The sequence below is a fragment of the Melitaea cinxia genome, chromosome 19, assembly GCF_905220565.1.
Source record: "Melitaea cinxia chromosome 19, ilMelCinx1.1, whole genome shotgun sequence".
Lineage (NCBI taxonomy): Eukaryota > Metazoa > Arthropoda > Insecta > Lepidoptera > Nymphalidae > Melitaea > Melitaea cinxia.
In genome coordinates this window covers 4944648-4958697 of record NC_059412.1, presented here as the reverse complement: position 1 = coordinate 4958697, position 14050 = coordinate 4944648, and the positions used below count along the sequence as shown (strand labels likewise).

General features: G+C 33.2%; 1 protein-coding gene across 1 annotated transcript in view; it reads right to left on the bottom strand.

Moving 5' to 3' along the window:
• Positions 1 to 14050, bottom strand: part of LOC123663093 — a 159216-nt gene that overhangs the window by 19201 nt on the left and 125965 nt on the right. The window contains exons 6-12 of the mRNA XM_045597831.1: positions 8598 to 8867; positions 8180 to 8496; positions 6491 to 8065; positions 5466 to 5658; positions 4900 to 5043; positions 3347 to 3503; positions 2588 to 2729 (exon numbers count right to left, since the gene is read on the bottom strand). Coding sequence (XP_045453787.1) covers positions 2588 to 2729; positions 3347 to 3503; positions 4900 to 5043; positions 5466 to 5658; positions 6491 to 8065; positions 8180 to 8496; positions 8598 to 8867 — 2798 coding nt within the window. The remainder of the gene's footprint in view (positions 1 to 2587; positions 2730 to 3346; positions 3504 to 4899; positions 5044 to 5465; positions 5659 to 6490; positions 8066 to 8179; positions 8497 to 8597; positions 8868 to 14050) is intronic.

Here is a 14050-nt window from a genome sequence, read left to right as displayed (position 1 = left end):
CGTTTCTTTGTCCAACAATTTGCGTCCAAGATCAGTACTGGTATACCAGTTACCGGTATATAATGTATGACCTTTTTGAAGATATCTTTCCATAAGTGACATCACAACATTGGTTGGGGTTGTAGTTTCAGTCTCACCTCTCTTTCCCGCATATATTTGAATTCTGTTAGTGTATCCTGGATTAGTACATAATTTAAAAACTTTAATTCCATATTTGTGCCTCTTCAATTTGATATATTGTCGGAATATAATGCGACCCCGAAATGGTACCAGAGACTCATCAATACAGAGATTTTCATGAGGATAGTAATATGTTTCAAAGTTGAGATTCAAAGTATTTACCAATTCACGTATTTTGAACAGACGGTCGCCGTATCTTTGGTTATCGTTGTTAGAAAAATGTACCATTCGTAACAAAATTTCAAACCTGTTACGAGACATAACCGAACGCGGGAAAGATTGGCAAATCAGGGGGTCTGTTGACCAATAATCTGCTAGCTTAGGCAATCTAACTAAGCCCATATATAAAATCAAACCAAAAAACCTTTTGATCTCGTCTTGGTTTGTATCAGTCCAACTAAGCAGTCGCGATCCTCGTTTTAGTTGATTTTTTGAACTAAGTTTAGTAATTGTCTGAGCAGCAAATCGGTTGGTTTCCATAGCTATATCATGAAACACACTATCCGGAACTAACAAACAATAAAAATCCTCTGGTTTGGATTTTGCCATCGTATTTCTCAAACTATAAGGTTTCAAACCAGGGCACTCTGTGAAAGGTATAATTCTTCTTTGCTTACCCGCTGGTTCATACCATAAATCGGTCTCAAGCCTTGTGCTAACCTGCTGTTCTGGGTTTTCTTCTTCGTCACCACTTTCTATCACATACCGCCTCTTCCTGTTTCCTCGACTATGAAAAATTACTTCTGTATCGTCACAATTTTCACTACAACATGGAATTTCTAACAGCGGGGAATCTCTTTGAGTCAGTTGTTTTTCTAGTTCGTCAATTGCTTGCAGATCTACCAACGATAATTCAAAATCACACGTATTATCAATAATGGACATGATTACAATAGCTATCGTCACACAAAATCTCCAAAAACACAAAAAAAAGCAATGGATGCGCGCACTTACTTCCGCAGCTAATTCGAAGCGACTACTAAATAAACACTGTAGGTACATCGCATGGCTCGCGCCGGACTGGTTGCAACCTGCAAGGAATGAACTACGACACGCGTAGGTACTTTTGTTCAAACGGCCGAACGCCGCACCGAGTGATTTCCCGCGCAAATAAATTGGCAGCCGGCGGACGGTGCTTGACAAAATGCTTGACATGGCCCAATGGCTATGTTTTGTTTCGTTTGGGCCTCGTCAGGCACATATGCCAGTCATTTTATTTTTTTGCTTTATTTTACATTATAATCACCGGAAACCAATTAAAATAGTCATATAATGTGATTTACTTGAACATACAATCAAAAAACAAAAATAAAAAAAAAACAACAAAAATCAATTCAAAATTTTACTATGGCAGTTAACGTGTTAACCGATTATAATAAAATTCGCACACCATGTGCAGTTCGATCCAACTTGAAAGATAGGTTATATTTTATTTTGATATATTAATTATTATATTTAAGAAAAAAATAAAGAAGGCGGTACAAAGTTCGCCAGGTCAGCTAGTTTTCCTATAAATCATTCTTAACGTTTTGTCTATTTTGTAGACAACATACACATTTATTAAAATGCTGTCATATTTCTGCTAAACTATTATGTTAAAGCAAAACTTATCTACTACAGTCTATTAAAATGGAATCTCACCCCTTTCTCTTTAAAGTGTTTTAGCTAATGTGCTATTTAATAGAATATTAGTTCATATTCGAGAGACGATTTTATAGACACCAATAATCCAGCTGTCAAATTTTCGATAATGCGCCGTAGTCTTTCTAGATCGTTCCTATACAATGTCAGTATAAAGATCGCAAGAGGAAAATCAAATGTAAAATCTGCCGTATACTACGGGTATCATGCGGATATGATTGTTTAATAAATACTGACTAATAATATATGTATATTATGTAATATATGTATTTTATACATTAACAATAGTTAGTATATGTGTAATACATATAAATATAATATACATAATAAAAATTAAATTTAATTTAAAAATCTATATCAATTTATCTAATTCAATATTAAATCTAATTTTTGCTGTTTTTTTTATGTATATTTTGATTTCATATTTACTATTTGATTGTTGTTGATTTGATTTTGATTTGTTTTTGATTTTTGTTGATTGTGATGTTGTGATTGCCTTTAAAAAGAAATACAATTAAACTTCTTTAATCAATTGTGTAAAATAATTCTTTTGTTTTTATTGTTGTAATTTCTGTTGGTAATCCTAATAAATAAATAAATAAATAAATTTTGACTAGTCCACAGCGTGTTTGAGTGCAAAAAAGCAATGCAACTTGTCATTAATCGTCTTCAAAACAAGGAGGAGGGTCTCAATTCGACTCTATTTTTATGCGTGTATCTCATTAAATTAACATTTTAAAAAGTAATGTTGACTAAGTCTACGAACCGATGCTAAAATGTATCCCCTTAGATCTGGCGTAGAACTGGTACTGGTGCATGGTGTGGAGAAGAGCTACCGAGTCCCGACTGCCCGACAGACAGATCAACACCTTGTCGCCCGGTCTTATCATGTTGTATTCGTGAATAGCCTGAAAAAAAAATAAGCTTCGTTATTATTTTGACTTCATTCAACAACTGTCAAAATACGTTTATTTAGTTATTTAGTAATATCTCTTATCAAGAGTTGGCAAATCAAAAAAAATTATTGGCATAATCTTAACTGACTGAAAAAGGCCTATCTCTTCAATAGAGAAAACTATCGCACCGAGGAACCCCCTCAACTGCTTCTAAAAATACATGTAAATATTTAGTAGGCTGTTACACTTAGTAACAGACGGACATGAGTTGTACGCCTCGAAGAGGCTGGGCTTTATATATTTTTATAACAATGCATCAATATGTTATAAAATACACACTTTTACACAGAATACACATGAAAATATAAATTAAACATCATATTGTCTTTTTTTAACAATATTATAGTAAAAAGAATGGATTCAATATATATTATATGTGTGACGTCAACGTTTTGGAAGTACGGATAATAAACGGCAAAATACCACGAGAACCGCTTGACGAAATAAGCCTTTTTTATTATTTTAGGCAACAATTAAATAAGAATCCTAAAATGAAGAATATGAAGGATGAAAAAGTCATCGAAAGCAGTATTATCTATGTTAAAGAAATTTAATTACAAATTTAATACCTCCACAGTAGCTTTCCAAACTGATTTAGGAGGACAATGCCATTTTCCCTCATCGTCGAAGGTAAAGTCTGTGAGGGAGGCGTCGCTGCAAGCGCTGCTGTCATCTTGTTCAGCTTCCTCCCAACAACACTCCGACTTGAAACGGCATTCTGACTCGCTGTGAATGGTAATTTATATTAATATACCAATGCTGAATCGTTTTGTAGTATTCATCATCATCATCCTTACAGCCTATACAGTCCACTGCTGGACATAGGCCTCCACAAGTTTACGCCAAAAATAACGTGAACTCATGTGTTTTGCCCACAGTCACCACGCTGGGCAGGCGGGTCGGTGACCGCAGTACTGGCTTTGTCGCACCGAAGACGCTGCTGCCCGTCTTCGGCCTGTGTATTTCAAAGCCAGCAGTTGGATGGTTATCCCGCCATCGGTCGGCTTCTTAAGTTCCAAGGTGGTTGTGGAACCTTGTTATCCCTTAGTCGCCTCTTACGACACCCACGGGAAGAGAGGGGGTTTGTAGTATTATCTTACAGTAATGTTATAATAGTGGCTGCCAAGAATGGTTAACGAATGCTGAGGCCGTCATACGATCTAGGACTACCTACCCGGGCGTCTTGAGATATCGTCTGGATATCATTTCCCTGCGATAAAAAAAAAATACAAAAAAATCGGTCAAGTACAGTCAGCTAGAAATGTTATAACATTTTATAAAATTATAGATATATAAATATAAATAATAGGTTATTTTCTTTATGAATCGATTACTAAGAAATCTATTGTATGAACTAATAAAAATAATCTATTAATAAAATAATCGCAATCGGGCTGCTCTAGAGTTTTAGCATATTATTTCCTGCTGTAGCCGTTCTCAACAATAGCCTAAAGAGTTTACTATACTAAGGTTTTTGTTTTTCAATCGACAGTCTGTTGATTAGGGATTGTATATAAATTATGTTACTAAACTGAGTTTAAGAGTACAATTATAAATGTTAACGATTCAATCAATTTGATGGGTACCACATTCAAAGAATATGAATCACTGGTCGTCTCGTAAAAATAGATAACACCCGCTAAGCGTATTAATATCGCAGTAAATTCAGTGTGACTTTAGATCAGGGGTTCCCAAACTTATTTTGTCTACTGCCCACGAAGAGAATAAACTATTGTATAGTGCCCCCTTTGAGCAATCTTTTAATGAATATTAGTTGATGTTCACAGGTTTTAGTCGAGAGACCTTATAGATTAAATGACAAATCCAACGCCACCATTTTTTTTTGGGCGTTATCGCCCACTTTGGGAAACACTGCTTTAGATTACAATTCCTTGTTACAAGGTATTTTACAAAGATTAAATAAGTATTAGCGTATGTGTAGAAGTAATTAACACCGAACATTTAATTCTACGGATAATTTTGAAACTCCCGATATTTCAGCGACGTCGCAGGTACGAGTCACAGTAGTCGGACCTGAAGTCCGGTAGCACCAAAAGTGTGTGTCACTCATTAATACAAATATGTTTGTCTGTATAGACTTAATATGTAATTATATCCTCACCTTCGATCGTAGAACGGCTCATCTTGCGATGTCCTCTGACCGTCCGTGCCATAGCCGCTCGAGCGAGAGCTTCTGTCTGAACAGCTTGACGAGGCGTTCGATGATCTGCTCGACCTTTTGGAATCCGGTGCAGAAGTTATAGCCCTGATTTTGAAAAGATAATTACCACATTATTTTCAAAGAACACAGGGATATCACTTTCTTAAAAATTATTATAATATCGTAATATTTAAACACAATAAAATATAGTTAATGCATTTTTTTTTGTTTTTTGCATACAATGTTAATTTACTTAACATAAGATAACAATCTAATCTTTCACTACCAGGAGTACTACAAAATATTTCAACTGAAATTTATTCTATTAGTAATTCTCTATAAAAATTGCAGGTTCGTATACTAATAACATGACTATGTATATATTTAGCTGTTGAAAAGAAAATTCGTAGAAACGCGAAACGTTCTGCAGACCAATTAATAATCATATTATTTCTCGATAAGAAGTCTTTTGCTCGAAAATCATTCTACAGACCTTTTTAAACAATTCACAGTTCTCTCATACATACCTATTTTGGCGGTCAACATCATCTGGTATCTGAAAGGCGACTCTTCCTGGATCAGTCTCAAACGTCTTTTCCGGTCTAATGTGGTCTCCGAAACACACAGGGACCCCTTCTATGATATCTGGCACTTCGCTTTTCTCATGCTTCTGACACATTCGGAGCCTGCCTTGCAACTTGCGTACTTTTGCCGTTGGATCTGAAGAAGATCGCCATTTTACTGTAATTTTTAGATTAGAACGTTGAAATTTTACTAAGCCCATGGTTTATATATGGTCTTGGTTATATCTGGGATTGAGAACCTTGGAAAATTAATTATTGTTAGTTACAAACACATTACACTTGTATATATTTTAGATTTATTTGATGTCCATTACTGAACTCTTTTTAGATATTTCGTTGACGTCATTGATGAATGTTCAATTTCATAATCCATATTTTGAATTTAACTCTATGAGGATATTTGTAGCACTAAACATTAATGTTAATGATAAGATAATCGAAAACATATATGTACATATGTTCTGTCATGTAAATATATCAATCACATTTAATTTATAAAATGATGAAATGATATCTCGCTGCTAGTTGTAAGATCTGGATACATTCAGCTCAAATCAAGATATGATGAAGACATCATAAAACTTTCTGTCATCACTTTTATTGTGACTGTCGTTTACAACAATAAAATAAACTCTGATGTAATAAATCGTTTTATTTGTAACGATTTTATCTATACTGTATTTTGTTCTTAGCTTTGTCAAAACCATGATCGCATAAAACCTAACATATTATTATGTTTTGTGATACTGGTCTCCATGAGTATTGTGTTTCTGCGGTGAGTAATGTGGCTATAGCTCCTAAGGAGGGTCGAGGATAGGGTCGGCAGAGCGACTTCCGGTTTGAAATTGATAGAAACTAGAGCAGAATTCTAACATCAAAAATGTGATAATTGATTTTATACTTTTTAATGCTACTATAAAGAGTATACTACTATATAGAAATATATTTAGTATCTAAACAATGCTTACCTAGTTCTATTAAAGAGTCCGTTTCGGTGAAATTCATATTAATCCCGCTGTCTTGAGAGCTTACTGAAGTATTTTGACACCAGTTTTTTTTAATGCAACAATGTCTGCAGATCACGTCTGTGCAACTAACTTCATCGTCCGATAATTTATTTGAGCTTGAAGATTTCGGAAGAACTGGTGAATTCTGAGACGTGGTCACTACTTGAATTATTGTGTCCGGTGTAGAAGTTTCACTCGAATTAAAAGAGATACTGTTTGGTCCAGATGCCTCGTGAGAAGGCGTACATTGTGCTGACTTAGGTGATTGAGTAGGTGATCGTTTGCAATATCGACTTTCATCTTCATCATATTGAGATTGCGTCGGCAATATAGGGCTCGTTGGACATTTTCTTAAGGACGTTGATGCATTTAGTCTCTTTAAATCCAAACCTAGGTCAGGACCAGAACCTATCCTTCTTCTTATTGGTTGGGGAGGTGAGCTCTTCCTGGAACCTGAGTTTGTTAGTTCTGGAGAAATCATTTCATCGACTCTGTTTACCATTTCACGAATTTCGTGTTTAACTTCAGATGCCATTTCTTTTGATACGCCCATCAAATATTCCGCAACGTCTATGACGGATACAGAATTTTTGTCACTCTGACTAGAAATTGAGGTCATGCTTAAATTTGACTGATCGAGTGAGTCTGAATTCTCTAAAATATCGTCAACTTTAGAGATGACTCCACGTATTTCCGATTTTATCTCAGTCGCTATTTCTTTTGTCATTTCTTTAACATACGCTTGTAGATCTTCTGACGTGTGGGATGTGACAGAAGCAGTTGGTGATGTACGGCCAACTTGGCTACAATCGGATATCGACGTGCTACTCTGAGCACTATATGGGTACTTTTTATTTGGAGAAATAATACTATCATCCAACGAGGGTAAATCGGTCTGACTGCCACAATTACAAAAACTGCTTACTTTAATATTATTATTTGGACTTGCTTCTTTAAGGCCAAGGTTCATTTTGGCAACTGCACTGAGAGGCACTTGAGGTAAATCTGATCCCAAGGAATAGCATCTTGATCTCATAGTGGGTTTTGAAGATTGTGGCACCAATCGTAATGGAGACACAGATTCACCAACAGCGAACTGGACTGGATGAGGACGTACAGAGACGGTTTCTTCTTTAGTGGTTTCTTTCAAACTTGATTCTCTTGAAAAAAACTTTTGTTTTTCTTTCAACCTAAATAAGTGACAATCGTCGATTGCCGATAAGCTGAAGTGTCTTGGAGACAAACCAAGTATTGGAGATGAGGTATTTGAACATCTAGCTAAATTGAGACTTTTCCTTGCTCCCGTGTATCCGGATGGATCAAAGGGAACAATATGTTTAACACTAGCAGATTTTCCTAGTAAGAGATCGTGAGCTTCTTTCGGCAACATGAACCATCTCAAATAGTCAATCTTTGGATTGAAAGTGACTTCTGGCTCCACACTGGAACATTTCATAGCCAATTTTCTTGCTCTATTAAATAGGTTTCTTGCCGTTTGTAAGCACTCTGTATATGTCTGCGGGAAAATACCTGGTCCTGTGAAAAGTTTATACGTTTGAAACAAGTTTGTTCAAAGAATAATACTATACAAATCTGTTCAAATATGAAATTATTAAACTATTTACCTATTGAAATGCAAAAAAAAATTACCTGATGTTCTTCTCTCATGGGCCGTTATCTGGCCATTAGTAAACCTAAGCGAATACAAAGATTTCTTATCTCTAAGGACTGAGCACGTGTGGTGTCTCCACTGTCCGGTTTCAGGGTTTACGAAATACTGTGGCAAAATTTTCCAACCTTCTGTAGCTACCATTTTCAAAGCTTCTAGAACGAAGGCTAGTTCATTTTCAGACATAAAGAAAGGTAGAGAAATTCTACAGAAACCAGGCCTGAGCGGTTCATTGTGTATTGGTACTTCGGGTGATTTCACTACACTTAGCTTACGGACTCTTGCTATTTCCTTTTGTCTGAAAGGAAAACCTTTTTTAATGTTCGTTTGGAGTATTAAAATTGAACATTATTCGTTTTCTTTTTGCTCAATAAATTAACATGTAATTTAGACACTTACGCTTCAACATCTAATATTTTTTCGTACTCTTTCATTAGTTGATCATCAATACCTAAAATATCAGCGCCATAGTTAAGGTTGCCATGCAGTCCACCTCTCGCTTGTATACCAAAAACATCATTAAGAACTGCACACACAAAGTTATGATGAAGGAAGGTGCCTCGCGGATGTTTTACCATGAGCGAGAATATTGGCAATCGTCTCATTGTCCTTGATTCACTACCCAGCAGAATTAGCTCGGGTATGTTCTTGATATGAGATAAAACTTGTCTGAAACAAAAAAATATCGTATTTGATTATTTGCTGATAGATAAAAAAAATTAAATTAAAATGCACATCATCTTTTTAATAAAACACACAGTGAAATTATAAGATTTTTAATTTATTTTTTTCAACAATTAATTTTTTGCGGAGGAATTTATTTTATTTAAAACTAGCGACCCGCCCCGGATTCGCGCGGTTACAAAAACTATCAGTGTTCCTTTACTGTATTATGCATGTATTATACACATTTACCTTCCTCTGGAATCACTCTATTTACTAAAGAAAACCGCACCAAAATCCGCTTCGTAGTTTTAAAAATCTAAGCATACAGACAGCGGAAAGTGACTTTTTATACTATGTAATAATAGAACTAGACACCTTTTCAGTATAGATAAATGAGCAAAAGCTTGCAGTTTCTTTCAAATGTTAATTTTCTTTGTTCAAATAATTCATTTCATTTAGTGAACGCAGTAACCAAACTACAGTGACTACTACGTGACTTAGATTTTCTTAATTAATTTCGTAAATTGTTTTCCTATATAGCTTAATGAAACTAATTTAGTTTATTGTATAGGCTACATTTAATTCTGATAACTATATTGAAGTTTCGTGAGAACATTGAACGCTAATACTGACCCATAAAAACATGTAGGCCAGAGGATTTATTTTAGAAAATAAGATCCTGTACTTTCTCGCAAGTATACGAATAATACATAAAATAATTTTTATTACGAGAGATATCGTATAACGAGAACTAACAGGATAATACATAATCCAGATTTATGAGCTACGTGCTGTCCGGTGACTCGAATGAGAACGTCTGTAATAATTATTTGAAAATTATATAATCCATGTAATCCTTACCGACATATTAAATTGAGTTTATTTGTTTCTTTGACCTGTTTTTTCAACGTTACATAAAATGTTTAACGATAAGATACCGACCTATACCCATAGGCATACTGAAAATTGAAACTCTTCGAATCGTCGTCAGTTATAAGTTTGATTTCAAAAAGTTTATTTGGTTAGATAGCCTTCGCATATTTTTGAAATGAAGTAGTTATTAAATGTTAAGTTATATTATAGTTGAAAAAACCCTTTACGAAATTTTGAGTATTCTAAACATATATTACCTGATTATTCTTTGAAAACAACAATTTTTAAATAGAAAAACCTCGCCTTAAGCTTGACTTCTAATATATAAATTTTATATAAAACATGTAAGGATTTATTACTGTGTAATTTTTTGATTAAAGAAACATTTACATTGTCATGGCCAATTACAATTGATGTATTTTAAATCCCATTAGATAAAGCTTTTACGAGTGAGTTTGAAATATTACTTTATTGTTATTATATGTATAAGAACCGGTTGTTTGCGAATTATTCTCGTACTCCGTTATATTTATTAAAATAGAGATATCATCTTTTATACTGGTAGACAATTAAATAGCTAACGTCAATGTATTTATATCTATTTTTGAGATATCTATATATATTTATAATAAAGTCGATCGGTTAATTGATTTTTATAGTCCATCCAAGAGTAGTGGATTTAGAAACGTGAAATTTGGATAGATCTTTCTATTTATGACGGAGAAGTTCCGTGAGAAACACCTATTTTATTTTTGACTCCTAAGTAAATAACGTCTAATTCAAAATTCATCAACAAAATATTATTTAAAGATTAAAAAAAATTAACATTTGCTGACATAAAAAAAAAAACAAATAAATAAAGAAAACAACATAAAATATCACTGTTTTACTTTTCGGCTGTTTGCAAAATTCCGTGTCACAGAAAATCGTTTTGACACTACAAACTTATATTTTTGTCACAAATTTAATCACGTATAAATAAAATGATCGTATGTAAATTTATTCAAACCGTTTTTCTCGCTAAACAAGGAAGTCTCGCCGGCGCCACTACGCAAAGCAATTTTTTTAAATATATTTAAAAAAACTACTATAGTTCGGAAAATTTTAATTTATAAATGACCTATGGAACATTATGTTATCATAAAATTTACTATCGATACATTCCGGTGTTTTAAACATTTTTTAAAGATATTACTGAAAATCAGTTTTGATTTTTGCTTTTATGAAAGCCAACTTCTAAATGTGTGATGTACCTTTTGGGGCACAGCACTTAGTTGGAGACGGTATTTGTATATGGGTATATATAATTAAATAACTAATAAATAAATATCTTATAACATACATTAGATATTTATTTGTTATTCTTGTTTGTTTTTTTTTTTAACTATTTGTAAATTTCAGATTTTAAATTTTTTAGAACTTAAAGATTTTTGATGACATTGATTTTTTTAACCGACTTCCAAAAAAGGAGGAGGTTCTCAATTCGACTGCCTTCTCCCTGTGAACCCTGCAAAGGTATGAAATTTTTTAATTTTAATATAATTATTTTCTTTTACGATATTATATTATATGTGTTAATTACTTTCTTATAATACAAAATTCAATATGATATTGCTATTAATTTAATTTCTCAAAATAATAAATATAAATTGTAGTATAATTTAGCACTGTTTCCAATTACTAACTCAAACATTTGGCAATTTAATTTAAAAATAAACTGTAAGTACACATCTTTATTAAATCGTTTTTAACCGACTTCCAAAAAAGGAGGAGGCTCTCAATTCGACTGTATTTTTTTTTTATGTATGTTACATCAAAACTTTTGACCGGGTGGACCGATTTCGACAAATTTTATTTTAATCGAAAGGTGGTGTGTGTCAATTGGTCCCATTTAAATTTATTTGAGATCTAACAACTACTTTTCGAGTTATATCTAATAATGCGTTTTTACTTGACGCTTTTTTCGTCGACCTACCGCATAACTTTCTACTGGATGTACCGATTTTGATAATTCTTTTTTTTGTTGGAAAGAAGATATCCCTAGTTTGGTACCATGATAAGGAAACCAGGATTTGACGATAGGATCCCAGAGAAATCGAGGGAAACTCTCGAAAATCTGAAATAACTTTTTACTGGGTGTACCGATTTTGATAATTCTTTTTTTGTTGAAAAGGGGATATCTCTAGTTTAGTACCATGATAAGGAAACTAGGATCTGATGATGAAATCCCAGGGAAATCGAGGGAAACTCTCGAAAATCCGCAATAACTTTTTATTGAGTGTACCGATTTTGATAATTTTTAATTTAATCGAAAGCCGATGTTCATCATGTGGTCACATATAAATTTTATCGAGATCTGATAACTACTTTTTGAGTAATCTTTGATAACGCGTAGTTACTTGACTATTTTTTCGTCGATCTACGTTGTATTAATCGTCCATGTAATTGAAGTCGGTTTTTTTTTCGTTTGCGAGCAAACACAATTATTGTAGTCTATTGTAAAAACAATACTTAGTTTTTTTCTAATTAATTGTATTTAATTATTATTATTTCTATTTAATTGTATTTATCTAGTTTGAAAACGGTTTACGATTCGGGTGTGTCCCGAATAAACGCGTTTCTTACTTTCTTTCTATATTGATTGAAGGATTTAAAAAAAGTAACTGTTGAGTTTTTTGCCATTGTTTTAGCAATATCTATTCTGAATCTATTTTGAATCGGTGACAGATTCACAATAACTGTAGTTTTTATTAGAAAATATTATTTTTTTCTATTTAATGACGATACAAAAGTGCTTGAAGCCTACTTAAAACTACATGTTTTTAATTTTAATATCTATTTCAGAACCTAACATACTTACCAAAGGATCGGGTTTAAATTTGGAATGGCTAAATTTAGAATAAATAAGTTAAAGTAAATGTTAAAAGTATAACGAGACTCGGTAGTAAAAAGGAATAGAAATCTTAAAATATAATTAACTTTACCGCAGACATTTTTCTGCTTCGCAAGAAATCCTAAAACCACACATCCATCGTTCCGTAATGGAGCACCGTGGCAAATTAAGCTCTAAACGTTCTCATTAGTAGAAGTGGCTATTGCTAGGAAATATGACGTTTTTTAAAGGCTATTAAAGCGCAGAACTGCATCTCTCACTATATAAGGCTATGCGTCACATAAATATGTACAGGTATTACGCTGAAATGAATCAAAATATAAAAAAGAAGCACTCAAAAGTAAAGATGCAATTAATTAAAACACGCACACACACACACACACACATATAAACACATAGACATACAAACACACACAACTACTCACTTAATTAGATTCATAATTTAGTTTTTTACAAACGCTCATAATATGAGATGTCTTCTAATTTGTTAAATAATATATTTAAACAAACTGTGTAATCCTATTTTGGTTCTAGTAATTGTTATATTATACTTTAACTAAATAAGCTGTGTATCAACTGTTGGATTATCAAATAAATAAATAAAATCGATATCATTTACACGTAGAAATACGGGAAAACGGAAAGAGTCATACATTAGCATACTGATTACTTCGAATAAGGAAGTAGAAAACTAACTATATATCTCCACACAGCTGTTTACAATCGAGATTCACATAATCAATACATTATCTCTGCGAGACCGCTTAGAGAATCAGCCGTGCAGGAAATGGGAGCAAACTAACACTAAACAGGAAACAACGCAGAAAACACGCGGCCTGAATGCTGATGAGGGATGTAAATTAGAACTGTGTGGACTATCGTCCATTTCTATACGTTATATGTATGTCAACGTATCAGAATAATATATTAACTATGTATATTATTCAGCTGATACCTAAAACATGAGCATTAAGTTGTCTACCTTAGGAATTGACGACCGCCTTAATAACATGTTAAAAATAAATCTGTTTAAGTTTTTGTTGGATTTAATTTTATCATCCCAAACCAACAAATTGTAAATTTATTGTAAATTAGCCCTTCCTTTGTTTCTCTAAGCACTTCAGTCTTACGAAATACAGGAAGAAAAAGAAAGTTATTCCAACTATAATTCAAAACATTCTAATTCAAGTATTCGAAATTGTCGGATGGCATTACTTTCGTCATAAAATATGTACGTTAATCTATTTTCGTCGATCTATACCATGGTGCGGAAGCGCGTGCATTTTAATAAATTGACTATGATGACAGCTTACATCCTGAATTACGAAAGTTATATTTCCTATAAGAAAGAGTATTCCTGTACATTATAAAAAAGTAATGTTTAAAAAAATCTTCACAGAAAATGAACTGAATAAGGCTT